This window comes from Spinacia oleracea, chromosome 3, assembly GCF_020520425.1.
Source record: "Spinacia oleracea cultivar Varoflay chromosome 3, BTI_SOV_V1, whole genome shotgun sequence".
Classification (NCBI taxonomy): Eukaryota; Viridiplantae; Streptophyta; class Magnoliopsida; order Caryophyllales; family Amaranthaceae; genus Spinacia; species Spinacia oleracea.
The window spans coordinates 112,690,242-112,706,394 of NC_079489.1; the positions used below are offsets into that span (position 1 = coordinate 112,690,242).

The 16,153-nt window shown below is 40.6% G+C and overlaps 2 protein-coding genes across 2 annotated transcripts; one reads left to right on the plus strand and one right to left on the minus strand.

Annotated features, from left to right (window-relative positions):
* Nucleotides 1-3,886: 3,886 nt before the first annotated feature.
* LOC130469968 (uncharacterized) lies at nucleotides 3,887-7,701 on the minus strand. Its single transcript, XM_056839519.1, has 6 exons — nucleotides 7,483-7,701; nucleotides 6,308-6,481; nucleotides 6,132-6,215; nucleotides 5,973-6,056; nucleotides 5,196-5,894; nucleotides 3,887-5,115 (listed from the first exon to the last, which is right to left on the minus strand). Exons 1-6 carry the CDS (start codon nucleotides 7,699-7,701, stop codon nucleotides 4,315-4,317), a joined length of 2,061 nt encoding a protein of 686 aa, XP_056695497.1. The 3' UTR covers nucleotides 3,887-4,314.
* A 2,652-nt stretch (nucleotides 7,702-10,353) lies between these two features.
* LOC130469285 (uncharacterized) lies at nucleotides 10,354-11,765 on the plus strand. The gene is made up of 2 exons (XM_056838364.1): nucleotides 10,354-10,826; nucleotides 11,010-11,765. Exons 1-2 carry the CDS (start codon nucleotides 10,481-10,483, stop codon nucleotides 11,051-11,053), a joined length of 390 nt encoding a protein of 129 aa, XP_056694342.1. The 5' UTR covers nucleotides 10,354-10,480; the 3' UTR covers nucleotides 11,054-11,765.
* The last annotated feature ends 4,388 nt before the right edge of the window (nucleotides 11,766-16,153 follow it).

The following is a 16,153-nucleotide window of genomic DNA, read 5'->3' on the forward strand; positions in this document are numbered from 1 at the left end:
CGGGGCTCCGAATCGATTTGATCCGACTACTCAGGGATCACAAAGACATCTTCGCATGGTCAGCAGCAGATATGCCAGGGATAAATCCGAAGCTGATTTGTCACAAGCTGGATGTCAACGCTGAAGCTCGGCCAATCAAGCAAAAAAAGAGAAATTACTCCTCGGAGAAAAACAAAGCCATCGCCGAGGAGGTTAAAAAGTTGCAAGAGGCCGGATTCATCGAACCATGCATGTATCCGAAGTGGCTGGCCAACGTGGTGATGGTCAAGAAAGCGAACGGCTCATGGCGAATGTGCGTAGATTTCACAGATCTGAACCGAGCCTGCCCCAAAGACTGCTATCCCCTGCCAAGGATAGATCAACTGGTTGACTCCACCAGCGGCCATGCACTGCTCAGCTTCATGGATGCCTTTTCAGGCTACCACCAAGTATTCATGCACCCCGATGACAGGGCAAAGACAGCGTTCATCACAAGCGCAGGAGTGTTCAACTACAAAATGATGCCTTTCGGCTTGAAAAATGCCGGAGCCACCTACCAGAGGTTAGTTGACCACGTCTTCGCCGACCAGAAAGGGAGGAATGTGGAGGTCTACGTGGATGACTCCATCGTAAAAAGCATCAAGGAGGAAGACCATGTCAAAGACTTGGCAGAGACCTTCGGAAATCTGAGGAAATACAGCATGAAGCTGAACCCAAAAAAATGCGTCTTCGGGGTGAAGGCAGGGAAATTCCTCGGATTCATGGTGAGCGAAAGAGGAATTGATGCGAACCCAGACAAAGTCCAAGCGGCATTGGATTTACCCGAGCCGAAGACCAAGAGAGATGTGCAGAGGCTAACCGGCAGGTTAGCCGCACTAACAAGGTTCATATCAAAAGCCTCGGACAAGGGAGCCCCCTTCTTCAAGGCACTGAAACCAAAGAACCTCCCCGGAGGAGAAGCAGAACCAGTCAAGAAAAAGGGGGTCCCGAGGAAAGTGGATCCCGAACTGATATGGGAACAGGAGCAAAAAGAAGCTTTTCAGCAACTCAGAGCCCACCTAGCTCAACTGCCGACACTGGCCAGACCAAAGGAGGGGGAAACCCTGTACCTATATGTCGCAGTTAGCCCTGGAACCGTCAGCGCAGTGCTTCTTCGGGAAGAAGAAAAGAAGCAACAGCCAATCTACTTCACCAGCCGAACACTTACAGGAGCCGAAACCCGGTACCCACTCATCGAGAAAGTCGCATATGCAGTAGTGGTAGCTGCACGAAAACTGAGGCCATACTTCGACTCCCACCAGATCACAGTGCTAACTGACCAACCGCTCGAAAAAGTACTCGACAAAATAGAGAGGTCAGGAAGATTGGCTGCCTGGGCCTTCGAACTATCAGAGTTCGGCATCAAATATCAGCCGAGGACAGCAATCAAAGCACAAGCATTGGCAGACTTCTTGGCCGAGTGCTCATACCAGGAAATGCTGGATGATACGAAAAGCACTTGGGAGGTCTTCACTGACGGATCTTCCACAGTAAACGGCTCAGGGGCAGGAGTTGTACTAATCCCCCCGACGGGGAAAAGCATAGAGTATGCATTGAAGTTCGGCTTCAAAGCAACCAACAACGAGGCCGAATACGAGGCCGCAATCGCAGGGATAGAGCTTTGTTTATCCCTGGAGGCCGAACATGTTCGCCTCAAAACTGATTCCCAGCTTGTAGCCAACCAGATCCGAGGGGAGTATGAGGCCAAATGGCCCAGCATGACAGCCTATTTAGCAAAGATTAAATCCTTAACGTCAAAGTTAAGATCCTTTGAAGTCATCCTCATTCCCCGAGGACAGAACGCGCAAGCAGACGCACTGTCAAAACTCGCAAGCTCGACACTCATCGACCTAAACAGGTCGGTCCACGTGGAAGTTCACCAGGAGAGAAGCATCGACTTGCTACCCACCACAGTATGCAGCTTACGTACCGAACCGAGCTGGATGGACGCAGTAGTTGCATACAAAGAAAGGGGAGAACTTCCTGAAGATAAGCTGCAAGCGAGAAAACTGAAAAGATTCAACAGATGGTTCATCATCAGCGCCGAAGGAGAGCTCATGAGGAAATCATTCTCTGCTCCGCTGCTAAAATGTGTGGGTCCAACAGACGCTGACTACATCCTAAGGGAAATCCACCTCGGGATATGCGGAAACCACATTGGAGGTAGGACATTAGCACATAAAGCCCTTCGGGCTGGGTACTGGTGGCCCACTATGGTTTCCGAGGCAAAGCAGATGGCAAGGAAATGCGAGAAATGCCAAAAGTTCGCACCAGCCATCCATCAACCAGCTCAAGCCCTACAATCAACACTGTATCCCTTACCATTCGCACAGTGGGGGTTAGACATCATTGGTCCCTTCCCCTCAGCGACGAACCAGAAGAAGTGGTTGATTGTAGGAGTCGACTATTTTAGCAAATGGATCGAAGCCGAAGCTGTCTCCTCCATCACCGAACCTCAGGTCCGCAAGTTCATATGGCAGAACATCATCACAAGGTTCGGCATACCAAGACTGATGGTCTTCGACCACGGGAAACAGTTCGACAACACCCCGTTGCAAAAGTGGTGCAAACAGTTCGGCATACACCTAGCATACTCGGCAGTCTGTCACCCACAAAGCAACGGGCAAGCCGAAGCTGCTAACAAACTCATCCTCAACGCACTCAAGAAAAGAGTCGAGGATGACAAAAACAAATGGTTAGAAGAGCTACCCGGAACGCTATGGTCCCTTCGGACCACTGAAAAAGAAGCTACCGGACAAACACCGTTCCACCTTGTATACGGATCCGAAGCTGTAATTCCTGTGGAAATCGGAACAGAAAGCCTGAGGATCCAGGCATACAACAGGTATGATGGGCTCCAAGGAGAAAGCAACAACCAGCTTCTATCCGAAGCTCTCGATCTACTGGATGAAGCTCGGAACGATGCAAGGACACTCAACGCAGCCTATTTGCAGAGGGTCAACAAGCATTACAACCGAAGAGTCAACGCCAGACCCCTAAAAGTCGGTGATCTAGTACTCAGAAACGCCGCCTCGGTTCAGAAAGGACGGATCCATGGCAAACTCTCAGCCACTTGGGAAGGACCATACATCATCCATTCCGAAAAAAGGCCAGGCACGTATATGCTGAAACAGTTAGATGGAACAATTCTGAAGAACCATTGGAATACCGATGTTCTCAAGAAATATTTTGTATGATCTCTGTCTGTAAACCAAGTAAGTTGTTTAATGAGAAGAGGAAAGCCATTGGCACCATGTGTTTCATTAAACTTATCTCTACATTTATTGTCCCTTTATATATATATGCAGCCTCGGATCTGATCAATCCGAGACCAAAAGCAGGTTGACTTTGCCCATTCCTTGATAAAATGCAAGAAATGACCAAATCATACACTTCAGGGAACCGTCCAGAATCCTCGGATTCGCGGTACCCTAATAAAATTTGTTCGCAACAAACAGTCGCTCGAATCAAGTTATAAAACTCCGGCTCAGATCCACGGATCGCCGAAGGCATAACTAAAGAGGCAGACTAGCGATCTCTTGCCCAGGTTTCCGAACCACAAGAGATCGGAAGAACAATCCAAACCTCTGAGCAGATCGACGGATTTGAAGAGTCTGGAAACTAAAGAGTCTCTTAGCAGATCTACGGATTTGAAGAACTCGCAAAACTAAAGAGTCTCTTAGCAGATCTACGGATTTGAAGAACTCGCAAAACTAAAGAGTCTCTTAGCAGATCTACGGATTTGAAGAACTCACAAAGTCAAAGAGTCTCTTAGCAGATCTACGGATTTGAAGAACTCGCAAAACTAAAGAGTCTCTTAGCAGATCTACGGATTTGAAGAACTCACAAAGTCAAAGAGTCTTAGCAGATCTACGGATTTGAAGAACTCGCAAAACTAAAGAGTCTCTTAGCAGATCTACGGATTTAAAGAGCTCGCAAGATCAAAAGGTTTTTAGCAAGTCTACAGAAAGAGGAGCTCGAGAAATCTACGGATTTAAAGACCTAAAAATTGCGAAAGAACAAGTTGAAAAGAAGCAGCCAAGTAACAAACATTCATTTTTTATTCAATATTTGGGGGAAGTACAAACACATCGAAAACCTCAAAAATTGAAAACAAAATGAAACAAGTTAAAATCGGCAGCCATCAACAGACAATACCGGCCTACCGAAGTACTAAAGAAAGCAAAAAGAAATGAGTACAACGCAGCGCCGAGGCAAAAGGGGGAAAAGCAAGCACATATTCGGAAGTCCTCAACTGGAACCGACCGACTCTGAAGAAGACGACTGCCCGAATCCCTAACTCTTGGGAGTCTCAGAAGCGGCCCCTAGGGGAGCATCCTTCGAAGAACCCCCAGCAGTGGTATCACCTTCGGAAGTTGCCTTCTGGGCCCGAGCCTCTGCAAGAGCAGCTTGGCGTTCAGCTTCAGCTTCATCTCGATCAGCTTGGCATTCCACCAAGTGGTCCTCGGCCTGCATCCATAGAGGAACTTTCTCGTTCCAAGGGAAGTGAGGCATGTGCTTCGCAAACATGCGCCGAGCACCCAGGATGCCGTTCCAGTACTGCTCTCTACACTGATCAGCAGTGTAGAGGTTGACTCGCTCCTGCTCCAGCTTCCGAATATAGTCATCTTTTTCCCGAAGCTTCAGCCGAAGGACAGGCACCTTATCAGCTTGCTGCTGGATCAGCTCCCGATGCTGGACAAAATGGTGGAGCCTTAACTCCGCCTCTTTACGCTCCTTGTCGGCCGCTTCAAATTTAGACTTCATCTCCTGGAAGAGTCTATCTTTTTCCTCAAGTTCGCTAGCGAACTTAGCGGCCATATCCTTCTTCTCCTCAGCAAAGGAAGCGATCTTCTCAGCATCCTCTTCAACTCGGAAGATGAGCTGGCCAACCTCGGTCCCGATCTTCTCAGCAGACTCTCTAGCCTCGCGACTATAGTGAAGGTACAGCTGCTTGAGTTCCGTAAGCTCGGAGAGGAGTTGCCCAGCCTTCTGGTCCAAAATGGGAATATCACGAGCATAAGCCTCACGATATTTCCTCAGTTGTTTCTCCTCAACCGAGCTACACTCGGAAGCGAACGAAGACCAGAAAACAGCCTGGGAACGAGAGAAAGATGAGCAAAATAGGAAAAACATAAAACAAAACACAACTCAAAGAGAAAAATCTAGCAAATTACCTCGTTCAGATAGTACTGGGCCATCATTGCCGGATTCCTCTCTTCGGCCCCAGGAACCCTCCACTGCGGGTTAGCACGAAGCAGATTCTCCCGAGCAGCCTCGGGGCCCACCAAGGATCCCACGTGAGCCAAAGGGTCCTCTCCCAAAATCGGAGCCCTGGCATATCGAGCCATCGCCTCCCTTACTTCTTCGGGGATCCGTTTTAGCGGAACATCCGAACAGGGATCAGCATGGATCAGCCTATCCAGGGCCGAGGTAGAAGTAGAACCCAAAGTTGAGTGGCGCCTCTTCCTCGTCAAACCTTGCTCGGGCTGCTCCTCCTCTCCAGCAGAGGGAACCTCCTTCTGAACCTCGGGGACCGCAGCTTCGGGGCCCGAGAGATCTATCATCTCCTTGTCTGGACTCTTCTCCCTCTCGAAGGGAAGATCAGCAGACTCCTTCTTCTCCCCAGCTACCTCAGGGACATCCGAACCAGGAACAAAATCGGCTTCAATCGCCTCCATCACCTCGGTGATATCCTGGATTTCGATCCCCAAAGCAGCAGATGGTTTAAGGGGAGAAGGGATGATATCTTCCTCGATCAGCGGCTGATCCACGGCCGGCGGTTCAGCAACCACCACACTCTTTAACTTCTGCCCTGGCAAGGGCATGAAGTGAAGAAGATTCTTAGGAGGAGGCATGACTTCCGAAACTGCTTCCTGCATAGCAAGCATTCAAAGATTAGTTTCCGAAAAGGGGAGAAACGAACTACAAAAACTCCAAGTCAGAACAAATACCTTCTCCGAGGGCTGAGAAGCCTTCGCTTTCTTCGGATGCGTGGAAGGCCTCAAAAGAGTGCTACCCTTCCTTTTGCGTTGATCCTAAAAAGGGGAGACCAAGGGTCAACGAATGTAAAAGAAGAAAAAGGAAGAAATAGAGAAAAAAGCGGGAAATACCCGGTTCCTAGATAAAGAGATATCTATCCGAGCCGGAGATGAAACCGAAGGAACGGCACGCGGCACAGCGTCAGTCCCAGGACCCTAAAAAGATGGTCCAGGACCAAGACGTTAGCCGACGGCCAACCGAAAAGAAAAAGATAAACAGAAAATCGAGCCTATAAATGAACACTCACCGGATCCGAAGTCGTCTTCAACTCAGGAAGCACAACCTTCACAGGAACAGCTTCAACAGAAGAGGCGGAATCCCACGGATCAGCTCGAACTTCGGATATCCGAGCAACCCCCAAAGGAGACAACACGTAATCCTTCAGACGAGGATTACGAGGGTTATCTTTTCCGAACTTGTACTCGGGATCCGGGTCGTGAATAGTCTTCAAATCCAAAGAAATGCCCAACTTCTTAGGATCAATGCAGCTAAAGCCGTACTCTGCAAAAACAAAGCACAAAACATGTCAGCAAAACGAAACAGGAAAGAGGACAAACTCACTGAAAAAACGGTCTCAGCCGAAAGACACCTACCCCTGTCAAAAATCCTGCTGAGACCGGCAACAGCAAGAATGTCCTCCCTCAGAATGTAATTGAGATTCGGGAGCCAGCTAGACGGCAGTCGGTGGTTATCCTCTTGAGCCAAGAACCACTGGAGGAGGTCCACATAGTGGCGATGGTTCCGATCTGGAGCCGCCACACCCCTCATATCAGGATCAGGAGCCACGAACCACTTCGGAGGACGATAAAAGTTGGGATGCTTCGGATCCGTCGGCACACGGACGAGCAACCACTCCGTCTTCCAATTGTGGTCAGAGCTAAGGTAGGGGTACGCCGTGATGTAGTTCGGATCCCCCCTCTTTCGGGACTTCTTGTTGACAATGGTCCACCAACCATACCCATCACCCTTGGAAGCATGGTTGAGAACCAGATCGTGAAGATCCCGAAAAATAGCGACAGAGCAAGGGAAATTGACGAAGTCACACACCCATCTAAATCCGATTATGTGCCTCATAGATTTGGGTGTGAGCTGGGCCAAACTAATGTTGTACGACACCAAAACCTCGGATACGAACGGATCCAAAGGAAAGCGGAGACCATTCTCCAAATGGTGAGTATACACGGAAATGAACCCCCTCGGTGGATGAGTCACCCGAGGACGCTCTTGTTCAGGAAGCTCGCACCAGTACCCCAAGGCATGCTGAATTCCGTATAGCTCCTCGGCCTTCCGATGATAATTCCCTAACTTCGCTTCCACCAACCAGTCACCGCTGACCGATTTCTCCAACGGACCGTCGATCTGCGTGGTCTCATGCAAAATTGAGGCATACTTGCCCTTCGGATCAGCTTCCGACCAATGAACTGGAAACTCGGAGTAACGACGACGAACACCCGAAAAGCCAGCTCTCTCACCAGAGGTTGCACGTTCATCTTCGGAAGCATCCCAACCAATCGAACTCTTCTCCAACGGCCTCTCCGAAGGTCGACCCCTCGAAGATTTCGGTAACCTCCCCGAAGGCACGTTCTCTCTCTCACTAGAGGAGCCAACAACGAACTTGTTTTTGCCCCTATTCTTTGCCATGGTCGCGAAATCTCGATCTAGGGTTTAGATTGAGGGGTAGAAGGAAGAACGAAGAAAAAAGGAGAACTCAGAAACAAATTACCTTTTTCCGAAGCGGAATTCGCCGATAAAGCGAACAACACAAGTTCCCGAAGTCTAAAGTTGGCCGAATTTCGTAGATCTGAAGAAGCAAATTGCACTGCGATCGCCGGAATTTAGAGAGAGAATGGGTTTGAAATAAGGAGTAAAAAGTTTAAAAGGAGCAAGGCACCCAGTATTTATAGAAAAGAGAAAGGGCGCATCAACTTCCTCAAACCCACGATCTCCATGACACAGTACAATTCCCAACACTTGTCATCAATGCAAATCATCCCTTTTCAAAAAAGAGAGGGAACTTTCGGACTTCTGACAGCTGGAAACCCACCCATTTAATTCTAAATGGACCGGGTCTGGGGGGCATGTTGTTTGGGCTCCCAATTGATTCTCTATTGGGCCACTAAGTCCAAAGCCCAATGGCTCTAAACAAACAGCATCAAACCCACCAATGGCTAGTCAGCCATCCATCAAGGCCCAAGGCCCAATAGCAATAAATGACCTATGGGCATTTATTGTGCAAACACTATAAATAGGCCGCCAAGGTTCACACCTCAAGGTACGTCCAATTTATCGCCTTAAGACTACTCTTCTAGAGAACTTCTCTCTAGAATCCGAGCATCATTCTTACTTAGGCATCGGAGGGGCTTTCCTCGGAAACACCCCCGAGGCTAGTGACTTTGCTCTTGTGCAGGTGAATTCGGACTCCACTCATTCAAACAAGCAAGATCTTCAACACATACAAAAGGGCCTTCATTCGAAGCCCATTGTTTCCATCTTTACAACACCGGAACACCATGTAACATGGATATATAATTGTAGTAAACAACGAAATATAGGATAATTTTACAATAGCCACAATAAAATGGTAGCCACCATAATTTATTTAATCTTAGCCCTTAAATAAAAGTGGACTAATCTTGTCCATTGATTTTATTGACTTTTAATTTATCATAAACTATTTTTTTAGTGGAATTTATCATAAACAATTTTGTAATTATAAACGGTTTAATAAGAAATAAAAAAATGAATTAAGAATACCCATTCTTCCAAGAACCTGTAATTTGGTATCTCTCTCAAAGAACAAAAACAAAAAAAAAAAAAATCAATAAGACCTTCTCGTTTCCCTTCTTTTTCTGTAGATTTGTTCATGTACTACGTAAGTTTTAATTCGCAGGTGTCAAATTTACGCTTATGATTTGCAAACCTCTCCGAATAATGGGAAATAAATGGACTATTAACCGAAATACTCCGATCCATAAATCAAAAAAGCAAACAGTATCAATCTTGATTTTTTTTCTATTTTTCAAGGAAAAAGAAAATTTGTTCAAATTTCAATCTAATTACTCGGTAAAGAATATCGTGGAAATAGAATCATGTTCTTCATTAATGCATGTTTTCCAGTTAAATTTCAATTGTTGATCGGTGCAACGGTTTTAATATAGGAGAAGATATAAAGAAAGAGGAAATCGACAACAAATAGGAGAAGATATATAGAATCATGTTCTTCATTAAACTTCCAGGACTTCTCTTTTTCATTGACAACAAATCAACAATGGAGGTACCATGAATCGAGGAAGAAAGCACGAAGATAGGAGTTTTAATTACTTTTTTTAAAAAAAAGTTTAATTTAAAATCAATGGTCCAGATCAATCAACAACAATTACGGGTTAAGATTTAGGGTCTTATAGTGGCTACCATTTTATTGTAGTCATTCAAAAGTCTTTCCGAAATATAATAACACAAATTAATATGCAAAAGAAATTTAATGCGTACCTTCTCATCCATCATCTTCAGATTTGTTGTTTGTCGTTCTAATGTAGAGATTGAATTCTTAGTTTCTTAATACATGGAAGAACCGTTGTTCGCGTTCATATTGTATATAGTTCAAGAGTTAGTATAGGAACATTAAAAAAGATAAGAAAGAAGAGACGTGCGTTTTTTTTTTTTTTTTTGGAAAGATGTATATTATCCTCTAATAAATATTCGATTACCTTAAAAACCAAAAGAGGGACGAAAAACCTAACTAAATATACTCCGCTAAGATTTTAACATAAATATGTTAGCCAAGAAATTGAATATACCGAGAAGAAAGACCCAAGTGAATTTTCCTAGAAATCTCGTAAAAAACAAACAGATTTTTTCCATAAATTGTTTCCGAATTTTCAGTCTAAAATCAACGAGTTTTGGTAAAAGATATTAACAACCAGATTTTTTTTTTGGTAACCAACTAAAATACACTTCGTAATATTTTTTTTTTTTTTATTATGAAAATAGGAAAATAAATCTTAGCCGTAAATATTAATAATAGTCTGGAGTTAATTTTTTTTTGTTCAAAGTCATCTAAATTAACGACCCTGGATATCTATAAAAAATAATAAAAACACTGAATGCATGTTGGCTATCCCTAACCACAAGTCCACACTCCACAATACGTCATTACGGATGGTGCGTAGACGTGTAGTTACATATTCTTAAGGACTCTTATAATATACGAAGTATATATGTTGATTATTAAAAAGATAAACCAATAGATATTTACAAAAATCAACAGATATCTTGGCGAAAAAAACCCTAGATAACATACGCCTCTAAAATTTAATATAAATATGTTAGTCAAGAAATTGAATTTGAGAACAAGGCTCAACATATAATATCTCATATACATCGATATTCCCAAAAAACTAAAAGCTTTGCTTTAAGTGCCATGTCGGGGGAAAAAACTAATGAGCAATCTACCGATTCACATATGAGTGCTTTTGCATTAAAAGATTTACAAGATTATGCAAGTTATTTTTGTTTCAAATATAGGACCGGCGAGCTCAATTTGGTGAAGATCGGAGACAGACACCAATGCCCATTGTGTTCAATGGAGAACGAATATAAAACGATTAATGAGTTATTGCATCATGCGGAAGCCATTGCATGTTCTGAGATTTCAGATATAGATTACAAGGCTAAGCATTTAGGGTTGGCGATGTACTTGACGGATAAGCCGTCGAAACCTGTCCAGGAACCAAAATCAAGATTGACTAGTTATAAGAGCGGTGCCGGTAATTTTTTATTTTATTGAGTTGTTTTTTTTGACAGGCAAATTTTATTGATTTTATTTTTTGACAGCCAAATTTTATTGAGTTACGTTAGATCACTATTTATAATGTATATATAATTTATTTGAGTTCTTATTCAAATATTACAATGGGTCTAGTTAATTTGTATTCATTTCAAATACACAGGTGTTGAAGCTTCAAGTTCAAAGAGGAGGAAAGCAAACACTTAGGAAACAAGTAGCACAAATTGCATACTTCCACTTGCTTGTGATACAAGCAAAGAGTTGGTATGGCCCTGGATTGGATTGCTTGTTAACCTTCAAGCTGAACAAAATGAAAATGCTCATATTCAATTTCTGGAAACTTATTGCCTAAAGCATAAGAATGCGAAGATGATATGGGCAGGGGACATTATTGGTTTCACGGGAGTTGCATATGTGGAGTTTGGGAGTGACTGGGAGGGGTTAGACAATGCAAACAAGTTTGAGGAAACTTTAACAGCATGTCAACGAGGAAAGGAACATTGGTTGGGAGAAGGAAAAAGAAAGACAGGGATATATGGTTGGATAGCTTGTGCCAGTGACTTCTACCGTACCTGCCCGGTTGGATATCAACTGCATAGAATAGGGAGGTTGACAACTATTTCATCAAGAAAAGACGAAGAACAACTTTATATGCTTAAAGTTCACACATCATTGGATAGAGGGAGCAGCAGCCGAATTCTATAAGAGTATCGATTTCAATTATATGTATACAACTTGCATACATCTTATATAGTAGTTTAAAATTTGGTAAAATAATTGTTCATCAACTACATTAGATATTTTTTGTCAGCAAAGCTAAGACTTCAACATCATCTTTTTATTAATCAGATTCTTGTCGAGACCCTTTCAGATTTACTTAATTTTTTCACTTTACCCCTCGTACTCATTCAAGACTCCTAAAATTTATGAAAATATAAAAATAAAAAATAAAAATAAAAATAAAAATAATTGAGATTAAATTTACAATTTAAACCTCTTAAGTAGAGTCTTGGAATTCCAAGACTCTTGCTCAGAAGTTACGAAAATGATCAAGGTCGCAACATGCGACCTTTAAGCCGTGTCACAATGATGACATGGCACGCTTATGTGTCGTGATTTAAATTGGAAACTAAAATATTTAACTTATATAACCTATTATAGAAGAGGGTATACATAATTAGGGTTACAAATAAGCCGAGCCGAGTAATAACCTTATCGAGCTAAGCTTGTTAAGGAACATTGGTATTCGAGCAGGCTCGAGCTTGAACGAGCTTTTATTTTTTTTTGTTCGAGCCATGCTCGTTTAATAAAATACTTTCTCGGGCTCGGCTTGAGCTTGCTCGTTTGTATTTCGAGCTCGAGCTCAAATCTGAACGAGCTCTAAACGGGTTTTAGTAAATGATCGAAACCTATTCAATTCAAGGGTACTTATAGAGTTATAGTGGCCATAAAGATTGACGAAATATGAAGAAGTAGCTAATTTGGAAGTCAAGCAAAATTCTTGTTGATTGTCGTGATTGAGAAGATTAAAAGAGGAAGCAGGAAATATGAATGTATAATTGACAAAATTCAAGCAAATATGCATTGACTATTGAGTTTCTAGATATATAATTCCTAAAATTTGTTTACTTTTTACCATATTAAATTTAGACTAAATAATATATACAAATAATACATATTCTATATTTAAATTTGTATTATTCTATTAAAATATTTTACAAGCTATAACGGAGTTATAAACGGGCTACTAACGAGTTACAAAAGAGATATAAACGGGCTGTTCGTGAACAATAACGAGCCGAACGGGATGTTGTTCGAGTAAAGCTCGTTTAACAAACGAGCCTTAAATATTTGCTCGAGCTCGTTCAATTGCTTAATGAACGAGCTTTGACCAAGCTTTGACCGAGCTTGTTCGCGAGTTGTTCGCGAACGTCCTAGCTCATTTGCACCCCTATACATAATGTTTGATATACTCTACGATCGTAACTATGGTGAAAGAAAATTATTATTTGATTCTATTGTTATGTATTTGTTAGATTTAAATTTTGTGAATTAATTTGTTTATCAAAAAAAAAACAAACTACAATAAAATAATGGAAATTAATGTGGTGATAATTACATATTTAATTCGGATGAGTAGTTAAGTTGCTAATATCTTATATAAATTAACGGGACCTTAATTTAAGTTAAGAAATCTTCATAAATTGATAAAAAAAAAATCAAAATTAGAATATACTCCGCATTTTAATATTTATTCAATATATATCTTTTATTTTAAACACCCAAAAGATGCCTTAAATACTAAGTTAGATTTCACGTAGGTTCCTAAAACCTAATCACTTCACTTTTTCGAATTCATTCGGAGACAGCTGTGACGGAAACAATGGCTCTTGAACAGAACCGAGATGAGGATATCCAATATAATAAAGTAAGTTGTATTTTTTTTCCTTAACTAAAGCATCGTGCAGTTTAATTACTTGTGTTAAATATTTTTTGTTTGGAACAATCATTTTGTGAATAATATTTTTTATTTGGAACATCTTGTGAATACATATAAGATTGTTTATGTGTTTTAGCAATGGTTTGTTTTATATTTTGTAGATTAACGTTGATGTTGATATGAGATCTCTCTTGGAATTAACTTTTAACATCGCCAAAGCTGTGCATATAAAAGTGGAGGGTCTGGGAAAAGCTTTTGGAATAACTTACTCCAACAATAATACTGATATTGCGTCATATCGTCCAGAATCAAGGGCACATGAATTTGAAATCTCTTGTCAAACGAAAGACAGTTGACACAGACAATCAATGTCCTTCATCCACCATAGTGTCAAACTATGTTCATGGTACCAAAAAAACAAAGAACAATTCAGTAAGTCTGATTCAACTTATTTATTTAAATTTTAACATGTTTGTATATTAGCTAATATGTTTTTATAATTTAATTAGGTGAATAATTTGTCAATTGTTTTTTCTAAAACGTTTTCACCACAGAATGAGGTAAACGTACATCTTCTTTATTCTTTTACATTTTCTCGGGTTAATCTACTGAATGGATACTAATTGTTTCTCCATTACCATTGGTGCTAGTTAATGGTTCTGAATGACGACTTGATAAACAAATCGTTAATCGTTAGACCTGAGTAAGATGCCTGCGAAATACAAAGATTATACAAAGCACTTGGATCCTATAGCACAAAAATTGTTCATTGAGTTACTTTTGTCGGATGAGGATAACGATTTTTATCTCTCTTCCGATAATAGATTGGTATGTACTCTTGATAATGCAATGAGTATGCTCCCAGATAAAAATTTGAAAGCTCCGGTAATTATATATCATTGTCGTTGAATTTGGAATTTGGAATTTCATGAATAGTTAATATTCTTAGTTATTTCTAACATTTTGTTTTGTTTTGTTTTGCATCAGCTCATTAATGCTTGTTTATATACGATCAGTTGGAGTGAATCCCAAAAGAACACGGTTACCAAAGTATATATGCTGATTTTGGCAGGAGGAAATCCGCCAAATCCATGCTATTTACAGGATTTTAAAGATAGAATTTCCCCCTACATTCAATCTAAAGCTAAAAAGCCTCAGGAGGTGAATTTTCCTCATTTATTCACTTATGTAGAAATTATCCTATATAACCCTAGAATCATGACTAGCTTCTCATATAAGTCCGGAAATTTTGGGCTATAAATGTAAATTGCGTGTATCTGTTTAATTAGGTGGATATTTGCATACGTGGCCAGTATTTTGTTATTTCTTTTTCTCCATCCAATTCCATTTCCCTCATATGCAAAGTTTGTTATCAGGTTTAAATCCCTCTCAAGGAAGACGATGTTTGGTACCTTGTAGTTATTGATATAAAAAGGAAAGTGAACTATGTTGTTGATTCAATTGGTTCTTTCAACCGTGATGATCGTATGTCTAGAGCCCAACTAGTGGTAAGCTTTCAATCGTCCTTATATTTAGACTTTTAGTTTATGACGCTCACAATGGTATTAATCTAATTTATGCTACACATCTACTTGCATAATGAGAATCAATAGCTCTATTTTTATTTTGACCTGTTATAATTAATCTTGAAGTTTGAAAATAATAGTTCAAATAAAATAAAATAATAGAATAAGATAATTTCATGATACACTGTTGCACCATCGTTGTTGTGAATCTGCTTTAAATTTATAATTTCATTTACGTGGGCTTTTTTTTTACCAGATTGAGAGTGCTCATCGGTTTTTCAAAATTAAATCAGCAGTCAAACATTTTGTTGAAGAGGCTAAAAGATTTCCATACCAGCATGTACAGGTTCCTGCACAAACAAATGTTGTTGATTGTGGGTGTATATGCTGAAATACGTTGAGGCACTAGAAGTACCCCAAGATTGGAGTTACATTGATTACACGGTAATTTTCAAATAAAGTAATTTTGTTTTGACTTTATCTGATTCGATCACTTGGTACAACTTTGATGCTCATTCCTGGTTTTGGTACGCCACTGTATGTGTAGATTGAAGATATACGGAGGGATAGAATTACATGTTTTGTAAACCTTTTCACAAATTATGGAAATTACTCTTCTCTGCATTCGAAATTAATGATGGGATGGGATCGTGATCGAAAGAAGGAGGATGATTATGATGTTACTCCGTAATAATCTGCTGCCCTTATGAAAACAAATGCATGTCGGTTACTTGTTTTGGTTATATCATTACTTTGATAAGACATTTAATACATGTTTTTGGATATAATTCCGTTTTTAAAGATTATGATCGGTTTGTTTTTGTATCTGAGCTTTGTTCCTAAGGGGTATACAATTTTAAAGTTTGCTTCCTACAACACTTTGGATTTAATAGATGATTAGGAATTCATTATCACAAATGCGCCACAATAGAACATCAATTTATATTTAATTGCAACGTAAAAGAAAAAGCAAACCTTCTAGGAAGGTAATAATATTAATTCACTGTATTTACAAAAAATCTTAATTAAGGCAGTGTAAATGCCGGGTTTAAAATTACTGATCAAAATACTTAAAAGTTGTCCCGTTATATGTAAAAGTTTAGTTGATTGAAGAAAACGTTCGCCCGTGCCCGGTCAATATCTTTGATGCTTAATATATTAAGTATGTAGTATTTACTTCAGACCTGTAATTTATTGAAGAAAACGAAAAGTTAAGATAGAATATCAAAATACTATTCAATAAAATACAATATGATGAAATTAAATATACATTTTCGTGGGACTATTTGGATGTGGTTTTTATAATTTATAATTACTCGATCTTTTTCCTTTGGTTTCTCT